Raw genomic sequence first — 13,901 nt, 5'->3', positions numbered from 1 at the left:
TTATATTATAGATAAATTAAGAAACCTCGCTACTAAAGGTGTTAAAATTTTTAATCCCGGAAGCGATAGTGGTAGTAAAAAGCGAATTACTAGCGGTAGAGGTAGTTCAAGTAGTAGATATACCCGTGTGCCTTCGCCTCCGGTACCGCTTGGTACACCTTTTGAGGAAGAAATAGGTGTAGGTGCTCACGATATGGATTATGTAGAAGCTCAGGAAAATTACGGTATAGAAGAAGAAAATGAAGTAGATGAGGTTAATTTAGAAGAAGATAATGAAAATATTGCTGAGACACCCGCAATAGGAAATGCTAACGTTAGATCTGAATCGGTTAATCTCCCTCTCCGTCCTCCTAGTGGCCCCAAGACCACGTAAAAGAACTAGTGTTGCATGGCAATTTTTTGAACGTATATCAGATATTGAGGTGCAATGCAATATTTGTCAACAAATATATAAGCATAGAAGTGGAGGCAAGCAGGAGGTACGGGTACGTTAATGAGACATATAGCTAAAGATCACAAAAGAGAGTTAAATATTGCACAAAGTGGTGAGGATGTTGGTGGGCCAACGCAAACTAGAATCGACTCAGCAATCAGTCACGTAGCGAAGAAGTATAATAAATTGAGGGATCGGGAAGAAATAGCTAAAATGGTAGCTGTGGGTTGTTTGCCTTTTAGTTTTCGTTCTTCTGATACCTTTATTCGTTATATACAAGAAATTTATAATCCTATGTTTAACGGTATTCCTAGAACTACTTGTCGGTCTGATATTTTTAGACTCCATTCACAATATTGTTTTTATTTATCAACATTGTTAAAAAATATTCAATGTAGATTGGCCCTAACTTCTGGTCTTGGTTGTGCTGTAAATAAAAATGATTATTTAACCGTTACTTGTCATTGAATAGATAGTAATTTCGTGATGCAAAAACGTATTCTTGCTTTTTTATATGATGAAGATCGTAAACATACTGAAAAATTTATTGCTAATTCTATAGTTAAAATTGTCGGATATTATGGTATCAAAAATAAAATTTTATGTATTGATTTTGATAATGCTTCTAACAACAAGACTGCTATAACAAAAATAAAATCTACGCTATCTCCGCCCTTGCCTGAAATTTTTCATATTAAGTGTGTATGTCATATATATAATTTAATTGTAAAAGATAGACTTGAGTTTTTTGAGTTTTATATAGAAAAAATTCATTTTGCCGTTGGTTTTATTCAAGGAAATAATCGTAGATCGAGAATTAGAGAATTTCAAGTTAAATGTCAAGAAAATGGACCTACACCGATTTTGATGCCTGAGAAAATTGATACTAGATGGAATTCTACGTATGAATTTTTAAAAACTTATTATAAATATAGAATTCTTATTACACTAGCTTTTAACCAACATTGCGGTTCATTTGTTGATTCTCTGATTGCATGCTACATAATTTTGATTGGGTTGTAATTAATGATCTTGTTAAGTTTTTAGAAAAAATTTATGTAGCTACGGTTGAATTTTTCGGTGCTTATTATCCTACTGTTTGTAATATTTTGGCATATATAGCCGATATTTCTGGTTTGCTCAAAGAATATAAAAATAAAGAAGGTTACAAAGAAGCTGTTGGCGCCATGTTTACAAAATTTTAAGAATATTTTTTCCCGATTCTCCCTATTTACTTGTTTGGTGCTATGCTAAATCCGTGCATGAAATATAATAATATGTGCCAATTTAGTACTCTTATTTATACTAACTTAGAAATAAATACTAACCATGATTCTGAACAAGTACAACCTGATTTGTGGACGGCTACGGCTGATGCAAAAGATTACATAGAAAAATTATTTAATCACTATGCTGATTTATTTGATTTAGCCGTACCTACAAATATCACTCCAACTGTGGCTCCTCATCCTCCCGAGGAGCCATCATCTTCTAAAAGGCCGGCACATATTGGTTTTTCTGATTCGTTTTATGATTTAAATTGTTGGAACAGTGTTGATTAGAGAACTTACACATCAACTTATCGGGAAGAGCTGAAATATTATCTTCGGACGGCACCAGAGGATCGCAGACGATGGATCAACACGTTGGATTTGTGTAGGAGTAATGAAACACAATATCCTGTGCTTTCAAGATTAGCTAGAGATATCTTGAATGTTCCAATGTCAAACGTTGCATCAGAGAGCGCCTTTAGTCAGAGACGACAGCAGCTTGGAGACAACCGGCACTCATTGGGAAGCAATGCAATGAATGTTCTAGTTTGCCTCAGAGATTGGATTAGAGCGGAAAGAAGAAATCAAGGAATGGAACCGGAGCCGAGCGACGAGCTGAAACTTGAAGAAATTATGACTTCACGAGAGAACTCAGCAGAATCAAGTCCAATGCATGATTTTGCCCCCGTTGACTTCGACTATCCTATGCAAGTTCCCGTTAATATTAACATGAATGAGTTGGAAAAAATGATGCATAATTTGTAGATTTTTCATTCATGTAAATTATAAATTTTGGATCATTTTGCAATCAATAAAATTTCCCAAATTCATTCACTCCTTAGTCCTTGCTTTTTATATTTTTCCATTTAACGATTTAAAATTTTAAATTGAATTTCTAGTTTTCTACTTTAAATTAAAAACTTAATTCTAATATATTATTAATTTACTACCAAATATTATTAATTTATTATATTAAGTAGCATATGTTTTGTATATTTGTGCATATATCTTCTATAGAAATGTATATTTAACATATACATGTGTATATGTTTTATAAATTAGTATATAAGTATATCTATATATATTGTAATGTATATATAATGTAAGTATATTTTGTAAGTAGTAGTATATATACATTGAATGGTGCGTATACACGTGTATATATCTTCTATAGAAATGTATACATGTGTATATATTTTATAAATTGGATATCTTCTATAGAAGTGTATATTTAACGTATACATGTGTATATATTTTATAAATTAGTATATAAGTATATCTATATATATTTTAATGTATATATAATGTAGTATATTTTATAAGTAGTAGTATATATACATTGAATGGTGTGTATACACGTGTATATATCTTCTATAGAATTGTATATTTAACGTATACATGCGTATATGTTTTATAAATTAGTATGTAAGTATATCAATATATATTGTAATGTATATATATTGTAGTATATTTTATAAGTAGTAGTATATATACATTGAATGGTGCATATATATGAGTAATTGACTAATTGTGTATATATTTTTTAAATTCTAATGTAGTATATACTATATATATAGTGTGTATATATTATTTAACGTATTTATAATGTATATAGGTGGGTATATGTAATGTATATTGAAAGAAAGTTTTTTTTTTTTTTTTAATATTTTTGACTGGGTTTGACCGATTTTTTAATCGGGTTTGACTGGGTTTTGGTGGGTTTGACCGGGTTGGGTTAAGTGGGCCGGGTTAAGATGGGTTTTAATTTTTTTATTGTTTGGCCCGGCCCGACCCATCTAGCGCCAAAACCGACCCTCAACCTGATTAAAATAGAAGGGCCGGTTCCGGGTTGGCCCAGCCCGACCCGTTTGACACCCATATCCTCAAATGTCATGAATGTATATCTTTTCGACAAGATCAGTTAGAACATTTATTTTATAAGTAAGATTTATTAATCGAGGCTAAAGAATCAAGATCACCCCTCATGAAGTTATTTTTATAAGACTTTTTTCTTACGAGGAACAAATTATCAAAACCAGCCAATCATTTATGAACTTAACCCTATTTGGCAGAGTGCATTTATTTGGGCACCATAGCTCGGTTGAGTAGATATACATTTATTTGAGCTCATGCACAAATTATTAAAGATGTGAAAAACAAAAGGCTAATAATACATGTTTCGAAATTACAAACATCATTTTCTTCAAAGCTATTGGGGGGAGCTTTTTTCATCTCAAAATGAAATTAAAAAGAAGACAATTATTGGTCTAGTGCCATTACTGACAAATCACATCTTAAACTTGAATGTTAAACCTATTTGGTTAGCCCAATCAATGAATATAGTTCAACTAACAGCTAATTCGATTTAGACATCATTTCTTAATGACATTTAATAAGCTTAAAATTGACTATTTTTTCTAAACACAGCTGTCACAAAATACGAAGGCCACGTACATTATTGTAACCTTTAGAGTTTAAATTATACACACAACAAAATAAAATGGTCAATACATGAAAACAAATACTTCCTCCGTTCTATTTTACTCGTTCCAAATTTCTTAATTTAATTTCTCATTTTACTTTTCATTTTTCATTAATCAAGATAAGACAATTTTTTTTTCTTTTTTACCCTAAGTATTAAATGTTTTTTCTCCAAATTAAAATGTAAATATCATTTAATAAGGATATTATGGTAAAATAGCCACATTATTAATTGTCTTTCTTAATCAATGTGCAATATCTAATTGGGACGAGTAAAATGGAACGAAGGGAGTAAAAAACAGGTATGAAATTGTCATTTATTTCATTTTTTGCTTGAACTTGAAGTACTTATAGTAAGTATTACTTGAAAGAATTACCAACTAGTAGTTATAATTTTCGTACAACAGTACAGTATCTGTAGTTGCTTAATTAAATATTAATATTTATAACATATTTCATGTAAATGTCACACCAACTAACTCCAGCTACCATTATTAAATGTATGAATCAAATGGTAAAATGTCATAATTTTTGAAGGATTTCCATCTTACTACAAAAGTTTTATTTTCCCTCAAGAGAAAGGAAGAGAAGAATTAGGAAGGGATAAAAATATGGTTGATTGGTAATATTTTGATAACAACTAGATTGTTTTAATCAATTCTTAGTCTGCTATCTGTGATCATATTTATTTCTCACAATAATTATAGACAGTAGCGGATCTAGAAATTTTATATCATGGGTAATCAACTATTTTTAGTTTAAAAAGTCCTGCATGCATAGAGTGGTGCTCAATCAATATATTTAAATGATTGCTATATTTTATACATAAATAAAAATGTTTATCAAAAAAGCAGTGGGTGCTTCAGCACCCATAATATATATATACCATAGGTTCGCCACTGATTATAGGCCTCTCTTAAAAAGGAAAAAAGACTCGTAGCTAACAAAATTCTGTCGCTAATACATTGATATATAGGATTGACAAATATTGTTTAGCTATAAAATTTATCTACAACTAAATTCTATTATTCGTTTCTAGTCGTACTAGGTTTGCTTAGAATCTTCCAGTAAATTCGTAGAGTTGTTCTAGGCTTTTAATTACGTTGAGTCTGTTTACAAAAAAGGTGAAAAAGAAATGCATTATTGGTTTATTTACGTGTCTATATGATTAAGTTCTAAAACTTCAAACATAAAGATCATGAAGTGACAACATACCAAAAGAAAACTTTTTCAATTTTCATCTCTGTCGTACCTGTCCACAAATTAATGTGTCCAGTGGACATCCAACAATAACGTGTTATATAAATTTTGAAAATGTTTTAATAATCATTTTATAAATTTTTAAATAAATCGAGGTTTTTTGATATACCTTTTTAAAATTATTTTGAATCAAATTAAAATATTTATCTATATATATTGTGTCTGAAAAAATTTGTCAGAGGGTCCAAGAATGAGCCATTGACAGTGATACTTGTCTCTTTGAATTATTTGATAATATCGTCAACCAAAAGTAATTTCTCGTCACCTACCAATCACCATTTAATTTGGTTACTCTAAAATTGTTCTTTCGGATAATTAATACTGAGATTAGTTATCCCGATATAACTTATTCCATCATATATATGAGATAAGTTATTCCATCACTATAGCGTAATTAAATGATGAGATAAGTTATTCTATTATTGATTAATCCCTCCAACCAAACATAAAATAAATTGATCTTTATATTTTATTTTGGAATTACTTATCCCTTGGATTACTTATATCTCACACCAAACGACCGCTAAATCTCCATAATTTAAATATTGTTACACTCTCATGTCATTTTCAACTTTTTGAACTTGAGTCTTGAAGTACTATATAATATGTAAACCATTTTATTTTTCTATCTCAATTTATGTTGCATACTTTTCTTTTTAATTCATTCTAAAAAAGAATATTAAATTTTTATAATTTTAAAGATTTTAACTTTATAATTCTTATTTTAATTATAATGAAATGATTTACAATCACACGGATGTCTAGGATTTGTTTTAAACAATAAATTTCAAAAGACTTGCACTAAAGCATTCGTTATGCACGAGGTTTGGAAAGGATCAAACTATAAAGATTTATTATACGCAATTTTACCTAATTGTTGTTGGGATTTGTCCTAAATTTTCTATCTCTCTTGAATTCTATAATAATTGTGTTTTCCAAACCTAATTGTTGTTAGGATTTGTCATGAATTTTCTACCTCACTTGTATTCTATCAATAATTGTGTTTTACTTCGGAAAGGATCTCTTAGTGAAAAAAGTTTTCTAGTAGGAAAAGATCTCTTTCCTATTATATTTCTATTAGGTTTATTGGTTTTATAGCTCTATAAATACAACATCTCTGTTCAAGTCATAACACAATAACATCCGCAATGTTATTGTTTATGAGTCTTGCTTATGTTTTTTCAATATTAATTTTAAATGTAGGTCGATCGTTTGACCAACCATATCAATAATGTTTTTCTTTATCATCTTTATGATTTGCAAACTTTAAGTTTTCCATGCTGTCCTCTCGATTTCGAACCCAATGCATTTTTTCAGAAGTCTTCATTTTTTTTTTAAAAAAAAGAAAAATATTGTGTCAATTGAGATGAAATACATAATAAGAAAATCTACGATTAGATCTTTTGAGTGACATGATAGTACTATTAAGACATATTTTCTTAGCACTCATTAGCAGCCTCTATAAAAATGAACAAAACCCCAACTAAAACTATACTCAAAAGTTCTCTATTTGTCTCCATTCTTGAAAGGGAAAGTGCCTAAATAAATTTCTGCAACGAAATAATGGTTACATTATACTACTTTCTTTATTTTATGTTAATGTTTGCTACTATCAATTATATTATAAGCTGTGAAGGGAAAGTGCAGTTACCAAAGAATGTGGTTTTAAAAGCAGTATTTGCATTTGGAGATTCAATTGTTGATCAAGGAAATAATAATTATATACCAACTATAGCAAAGTGTAATTTTCCACCTTATGGTAAAGACTTCAATGGTGGAATGCCCACAGGAAGATTTGGCAACGGCAAAACGCCACCGGATTTGATAGGTAAATATATATCTTGCTTTTACAGTTATATCAAGAATTATTCTATTTATTATACATGATATAAGAATTTTATATATATATGTTTCTCTCCGAAAAAGGGTCGTATTTATTCTTCTACTTTTCAATATTATTTATATTTCTCCTCACAGTTATCCCTTGTTCAAAGGGAGAGAAAACAGAAAAAGTATTAGGGTAATTTGACCATTTTTTCAAGTTAAAAGGATAAATCATAAATCTCATGTTTTTAAGTCTAAACTACATAAATAAATTTTCAATCTTATGTAGAATTTTCTTATTTTACCTTTCATCATATATTTATTTACGTAAAATTATTAAGACAACTTATCTTAATGATCTGAAAATTCAGATTAATAATTGTCTAATCTTCTTAGTAGTTACTTTCTCCGGTCATCTTTACTCATTCAATTTGAAAATTAAATGATAATTTATCTTTTTTGCCTAGTTTACATTATTATTAAATATTACTATTCACTGTCCAATATTTATATGACTATAATTAATAGAGGTGATATAGTTAAATTATTATTTTATTTATTACTAAGATTGTATCAAATTAAATATGAATAAGTAAATACGAAGGGAAGGTCTCAGCTTTCAAGCACTTATGTTTGGTGTTAGGTATAAGGAATAAGTAGTTTCGGATAAAATGAAAGATTATTTTATTTCATGTTTGATTGGAGGTATTAGTCAATATCGGAATAACTTATCCCACCATTTACACCATAATGCTAGGATAAATTATCCATATGCATGATGGAATAAGTTATGTTCAATAATTTTGGAATAATTATAAATTTCAAAATTAATTATTCAGAGATAACAATTTTCCAACCAAACGACCAGATTTTAAATAAACTTTTTAGACGCGCTGGTTACCTTATGGCCATAAGTACAAATGGGGCAAAGTCAATACTGTGGCAAACAATCTCATTTCTCTGATGTCACCTTGTCAAGTGAATAAATGCAAAGAGATTTCTTTAATATAAAATAAAATTTCAGAAAGTAATTAAAATAATATAACAAGTGAGAGTTGCTCGGATAGTAATATTTGTTTCACCTCTCATCATGAAGGAATAAAAATAACATAAAATTAAAAAATGATTAATCCATGTTTGTCCACCATTTTCAGTTGAGGAATTGGGGTTAAAAGAGCTTGTGCCAGCTTACTTGGATACAAATGTGAATAGTGAAGATTTCAAAACTGGAGTAAGCTTTGCATCTGGTGGTTGTGGATTTGATCCTCTAACATCTTCCCTCGCGGTAACTTTAAAACTTGTGATCTTAAATACGACATATAATATATTATATTTGTGTGGCTATATAAAATCTTAACATTAGATATCATATAAAATGATGTTTAAGTTAAATTAATTCAAAGTTTAGACAATAATTATTTTGTAACATACTAAAAAGAGATAAGCATCCAGTACCTACGAATTATGACCAAAGTTGCTACGACATATTTCAATTTCACAGGGGTCCTATTATCTCCGAACTCAATTTTAGCATATTTTTATCATCCTTTGGTGCTGATATGACACCTTTATTACATAATATAAGGCGCACGTTAAAGGTGTCACACAAGCTACAAAGGTTGACAAAAGATCGATGTCACGTCAGCTAAAAAGGTAGACAAAAATATGCTGAAATTGAGTTCGGAGGTAATAGAACCCCGTAAAATTCAAGTATGTCGTTGCAAATTTGATCATAATTCAGGAGTACTATATGCTTTACTCTATTAAAAATATAGCCGTACTTTACAACACTAACCACTTTATCACACATAAAGAGAGCCAAAAAAAAAAAAAACTACTTTTTGTTTCATTTGTTGTTTATGTTATAAATCAGGCAGCCATACCCCTATCAGGACAAGTAAATCAGTTCAAAGAGTATATTGGGAAGCTAGAAGGATTAGTTGGGGAAGAAGAAGCCAAATATATTATAAATAATAGCCTATTTTTGGTGGTTGCTGGAAGTGATGATCTTGCTAATACATATTTCACTGCTGGAATTAGACTAAAGAAGGATCTTAATTCATATACTGATCTCATGGTGGCCAAAGCTTCTGAATTTATCCAAGTTAGTATATATCTTTATAATTATGTGTTTTATATTTTCATTTTTTGTTATCAATTGTATGTCTTAAGAATTTGGATTTTCTAGGATGAGTTCTCAATGTTGATCCTCCAATATAATCTGGTTGATTAAATCTTTTTTCTTTTTGGTCTTAATTACTTGTTTGTCCTAGGCAGTTATGTATAATTAAACCAAGTATGTATTGGCATATTGATGATCTCTTAAGATTGTTCTTTCAAAATGAAAGAATTCGCCACGGAATGTGATATAACGTTAGAAGTTCCTTCATTTTTAGTTAGAAGTCTCAGATTGAACTTTGAAAAATGAAATATAGTTTGATAAGGAAACCTTTGTAGTTGACTTTTCTAAGTCTTGAAAATGAATCAGTCGAATCAATGAGTTTCAGATATTAAATGATTAAATCGACATAAAGAATGAATTTTATATATATATATATAGAGAGAGAGGAATAGATAGTTCTTTATTACTACCAATTATTAAAAATATTGATTTGCACAAAAATGTTTATAGTAATTCAATTATTTTGTATTTCTTTGAAGGAATTGTACAACTTGGGAGCAAGAAATTTTGGGATTTTTGGAATTCCTCCAATAGGGTGTTTGCCATCACAGAGAACACTAGCTGGCGGGCTTACTAGAGGATGTGTTAAGGAATACAATGATGCAGCCCAATTGGCCAACTCAAAATTCTCAGTTGGCTTTGATACATTATCAAAAAAGTTGGCCCAATCCAAGCTTGTGCTCGTAGATATCTATAATCCTATTATTGATATCATTGTCAACCCCAAAAAATATGGTACTATATACTAATCCTTCTATAAATTTATGACTCATATATACTGGACGTCAAATTGGCAGGTTGGGTTGAATTTGAATAGATGAAGATGAATTGAGTTGAAAAAATTGGGTAGATTATTGAGTTATTTTATATACAAGCTAAGGGTGTGATGAGTTGGCTAAATTTAGACGGATCAAAATAAATCGAGTCGGTGATTCACCCAAAAATTACTCGGACTGAAGTTATCTAAGTTAAAATGAGCTAAGCAATCGATCCGATCACAACCCAATTTTCTACCAAATTCATATTAAGTTTTACTTTTTTGGTTTGGTTTCTTATTATTTGTTGAAGTACCTAATAAGACATTTTCTTTCTCTTTATAATGGCTACATTAACATATCAAATGAACAAATAATAAAATACTTTGACAATATTTCTCATGGTCAATTTGGACTTTATATTAGTCTAATTTTTACATTGTTGAATTAGGTGACGGAAAATGAAATGAACTAATAACTTGGACGGGTTGGGCGGATATATTATAGTATAAATAACATAAATACCAACCTTTTGGAAGTAATTACACTCTCTCCCACTTTTTTAATTACTTTACTCTCTCTCCCTATTAATATACATATAATAGCCGACATATACATAACATTCTGTGTATATGTTGAATTTTTGTAATATGTTTCGGGAGTTAGGATTTTTTGTAATATTGAAAATATAAGTTGTGTATTTGTGTAATTTTTAGATTTTAACGGGCTACTTTGTCCACCCTTATTTACATGTATCAACACTTAAAAGAAATTTTATACTGTAAGATCACTTTTACTTGATTTCTTGTTTAATCAATTTTGTGATTGTGAATTTGTTGTAGGATTTGAAGAAGTTGAGAGAGGGTGTTGTGGCACAGGAATAATAGAGGTGACATTATTATGCAACAAATTCACTAAAACATGTGACGATGATACAAAATATTTATTTTGGGATAGTTATCATCCAACTGAGAAAGCTTACAGGATTCTTGTTAATCAAATCTTACAAAAATATATCAACCGTTTCTTGTAGATGATGAGCACAATCAAAATCAAGATTATTGTATCACCAAATTTGTATACTTTTGGATCAACAGTCCAAAAAATGTGTTCAATAAATACTTCATTTATGTATACCCAAAGTGTTTATGTTGGAATCTAATAGAAAAGAATTGTTCATCACATTTGGTCCAAAAAATATGTTCCATTAATAGTTCATTTATGTATACCAAGTGCTTATGTTGGAATCTAATAAAAAAGAATTGGTCATGACATTCAGTTGGTATTCAGTGGTACTTACTTAGTTACTTAGCTAGTAACTTCACTAATTAATTTTGTATTGCACTTATTAATTTTGATTTTTGCTAGTTTGTTTAGAAATAAACCTAAACCAAAAGTGATACGTTTTGGTGAACTTAATAGATGACTGAAATTGAGTCAATGCTCTATCAAAAACTTTTTTTCCTAGGTAAGGTCTACGTGTATATCATTCTCTGTGGATCCCACGTATGAGCTCACATTAGACGTGTTAATAAAGGGCTAAAATTGTTCAAAAATATATTTACGAGATCATTTTGAACATGTTAAAAACCATAAAGGACCATTTTTGTTAATTTCTCATTTTGTTAGAGGAGAACGATAACTAATGAAATGACGTTCACGATTTTGCACACAAATTTGAGAAATTAACTGCACAAATCAAGCTACTTGATGTAATACTTACAATAATAGATAAATTTATTTGGCATAATGAATACGATAGCTTGAAAATAGAAACAATAACCTGTTACAATCAATTAAATTGACTTGACAGTGTAAAATTACTATGCACCATCAGGGATAAAACAACATGTTATTGTCAATATTGCATATAACTTAGATCTTACTAGCAATAGATTACGCCACAATGAACAAACCTAATTAATTAAGACCCATCCCCACATCGCCTAATTACATTAAATCAAAAGTAACTCAATAGAATAATTGTTTGACAAGTGAATACGTTATTGCCAGCTTGCATGTAAATTAGCCAAACACAACATTTAACATATGAACCTATCTACATTATGGGAAGCATTTGTTACGACCTAACAGGAAATAGTATAATAAAAGTAAAGTAAACGTGCAAATTTACAATTTGGTCTTAATCTTCACTAGCCTCTATAAATAGTACTAACACATTTGAAAGCTCTATCTATATGTACATAATACAATGTCGTTGTCTTTTGGTTTATTATTAGTGTGTTTTAAGGTTTTGTTTTATGTTAATTTTGTGTTGTTTATTGGCTGTGAAGAAGCAAATTAAAAGGGCAACTCCCACAAAAAGGGAAATTATAAGGCAGTGTTTGCTTTTGGAGATTCAATAGTGGATCAAGGAAATAATAACTATATATCAACAAAGGTTAAGTGTAAACATCTACCTTATGGCAAGGATTTCATGGGTGGAACCCCTACCGGAAGGTTCAGCAACGGCAAGACGCCGCCGGACATGTTAGGTAATATTCTCTATCTGCTGATCTGATCTGATAAACACACATTTTTAGTCACTTAATTATGTTATATCTTTGTACGACCTTTTACGTGTGAATGTGATTATGCAACAACAATAATATATCCAGTGTATTCTCACAGAGTGGGGTTAGAGGAAGCTAAAGTGTATTCAATGTCTCAGTCCATACCACTACCTCAGATGAAGTAGAGAGATTGTTTTCGATAGACCCTCGGCTCAGGACAGGTAACAATATAACAAACAAAAAAATATAAAAGCACAAAACAAAATAGGAATAACACACTGCTAGATATATAATATAGGAAATAAGACACCCACAAGGTATACTACTATAAACTAACCACTCAAAATCATAGACATCACCGAAACACCCACGAACAAGAAGCTCCAGGCGCAGATACAAACAAAACACTCTTTCCTACTATAACGATTGAACTCCTACCCGCTAACCAAGTCCTTCACACCTTCCTATCAAGGATCATATCCTGCCTAAACTGTAATTGCTCCGTTTAAATGGGACAAACATCTATACATTTTCTTTGTGGCAACATTAATGAGTTATCTGGTCACAGGACATCTTGTTTGGCCATCTAATCTAAAAGCTCTCCTCACACACAATTAAAAAAAAAAAACGTATAAGAAAATTGTAATGTTATTATGAGCTCATGGGTTGTTTATTTCAGTGGAAGGATTGGGGATTAAACAACTAATGCCAGCTTATTTGGATCAAAATTTGAAAATTGAAGATTTAAAAACTGGAGTGAGCTTTGCATCACGAGGTTGTGGATATGATCCTTTAACATCTATGGACGTGGTAACTTCTTATTAGTCATCATCTTTTTATATCTTATCGTAAAATAATCATAGACGAATTCAGAATTTTTAATTTATGAGTATTCAACGACTTATAATGTATAGTTATTACTTTCTAAAATTGGATGCTAAAAATATAATGGTTTTGGTAATGTGTTACTAGTTATAATGTTGAAGTATGTGATAGTTAAGTTGTTAGAGAAAATATATTTTTATTACTTAATTATATTTTTAGGACGTTGGATTCACTCACATGCAGGCTTGATTATATTCCTTTTTTTTAAATGAATAAAATATGTGAACTTTTTTTTTTTTTGATAATTAACAATGGTGAGACTCGACCTAATATTCATCTGACTGCTCTAATATGTAT

General features: G+C 30.0%; 1 protein-coding gene and 1 long non-coding RNA gene across 2 annotated transcripts; both read left to right on the top strand.

Moving 5' to 3' along the window:
• The first annotated feature begins 6,855 nt into the window (after positions 1–6,855).
• On the top strand, positions 6,856–11,478 carry LOC107866860 (GDSL esterase/lipase EXL3). The gene is made up of 5 exons (XM_016712865.2): positions 6,856–7,273; positions 8,424–8,554; positions 9,143–9,373; positions 9,931–10,186; positions 11,049–11,478. Exons 1-5 carry the CDS (start codon positions 7,009–7,011, stop codon positions 11,237–11,239), a joined length of 1,074 nt encoding a protein of 357 aa, XP_016568351.1. The 5' UTR covers positions 6,856–7,008; the 3' UTR covers positions 11,240–11,478.
• A 940-nt stretch (positions 11,479–12,418) lies between these two features.
• Positions 12,419–13,830, top strand: LOC107866859. The gene is made up of 3 exons (XR_007054780.1): positions 12,419–12,701; positions 12,838–12,940; positions 13,399–13,830. It is a non-coding gene; the product is annotated as an uncharacterized LOC107866859 (long non-coding RNA).
• The last annotated feature ends 71 nt before the right edge of the window (positions 13,831–13,901 follow it).

Source organism: Capsicum annuum, chromosome 4 (genome assembly GCF_002878395.1).
Source record: "Capsicum annuum cultivar UCD-10X-F1 chromosome 4, UCD10Xv1.1, whole genome shotgun sequence".
Taxonomy (NCBI): domain Eukaryota; kingdom Viridiplantae; phylum Streptophyta; class Magnoliopsida; order Solanales; family Solanaceae; genus Capsicum; species Capsicum annuum.
The sequence above is the reverse complement of the archived record's forward strand: the minus strand, read 5'-3'. Positions and strand labels throughout refer to the sequence as shown.

What these genes read in the sequence shown, in the direction of transcription:
- LOC107866860 (XM_016712865.2), top strand. Translation starts at nt 7,009, where the DNA reads ATGGTTACATTATACTACTTTCTTTATTTTATGTTAATGTTTGCTACT. An exon ending in AACGCCACCGGATTTGATAG is followed by an intron (nt 7,274 to 8,423) that starts GTAAATATATAT and finishes CACCATTTTCAG; the next exon opens with TTGAGGAATTGGGGTTAAAA. An exon ending in AAGCTTCTGAATTTATCCAA is followed by an intron (nt 9,374 to 9,930) that starts GTTAGTATATAT and finishes ATTTCTTTGAAG; the next exon opens with GAATTGTACAACTTGGGAGC.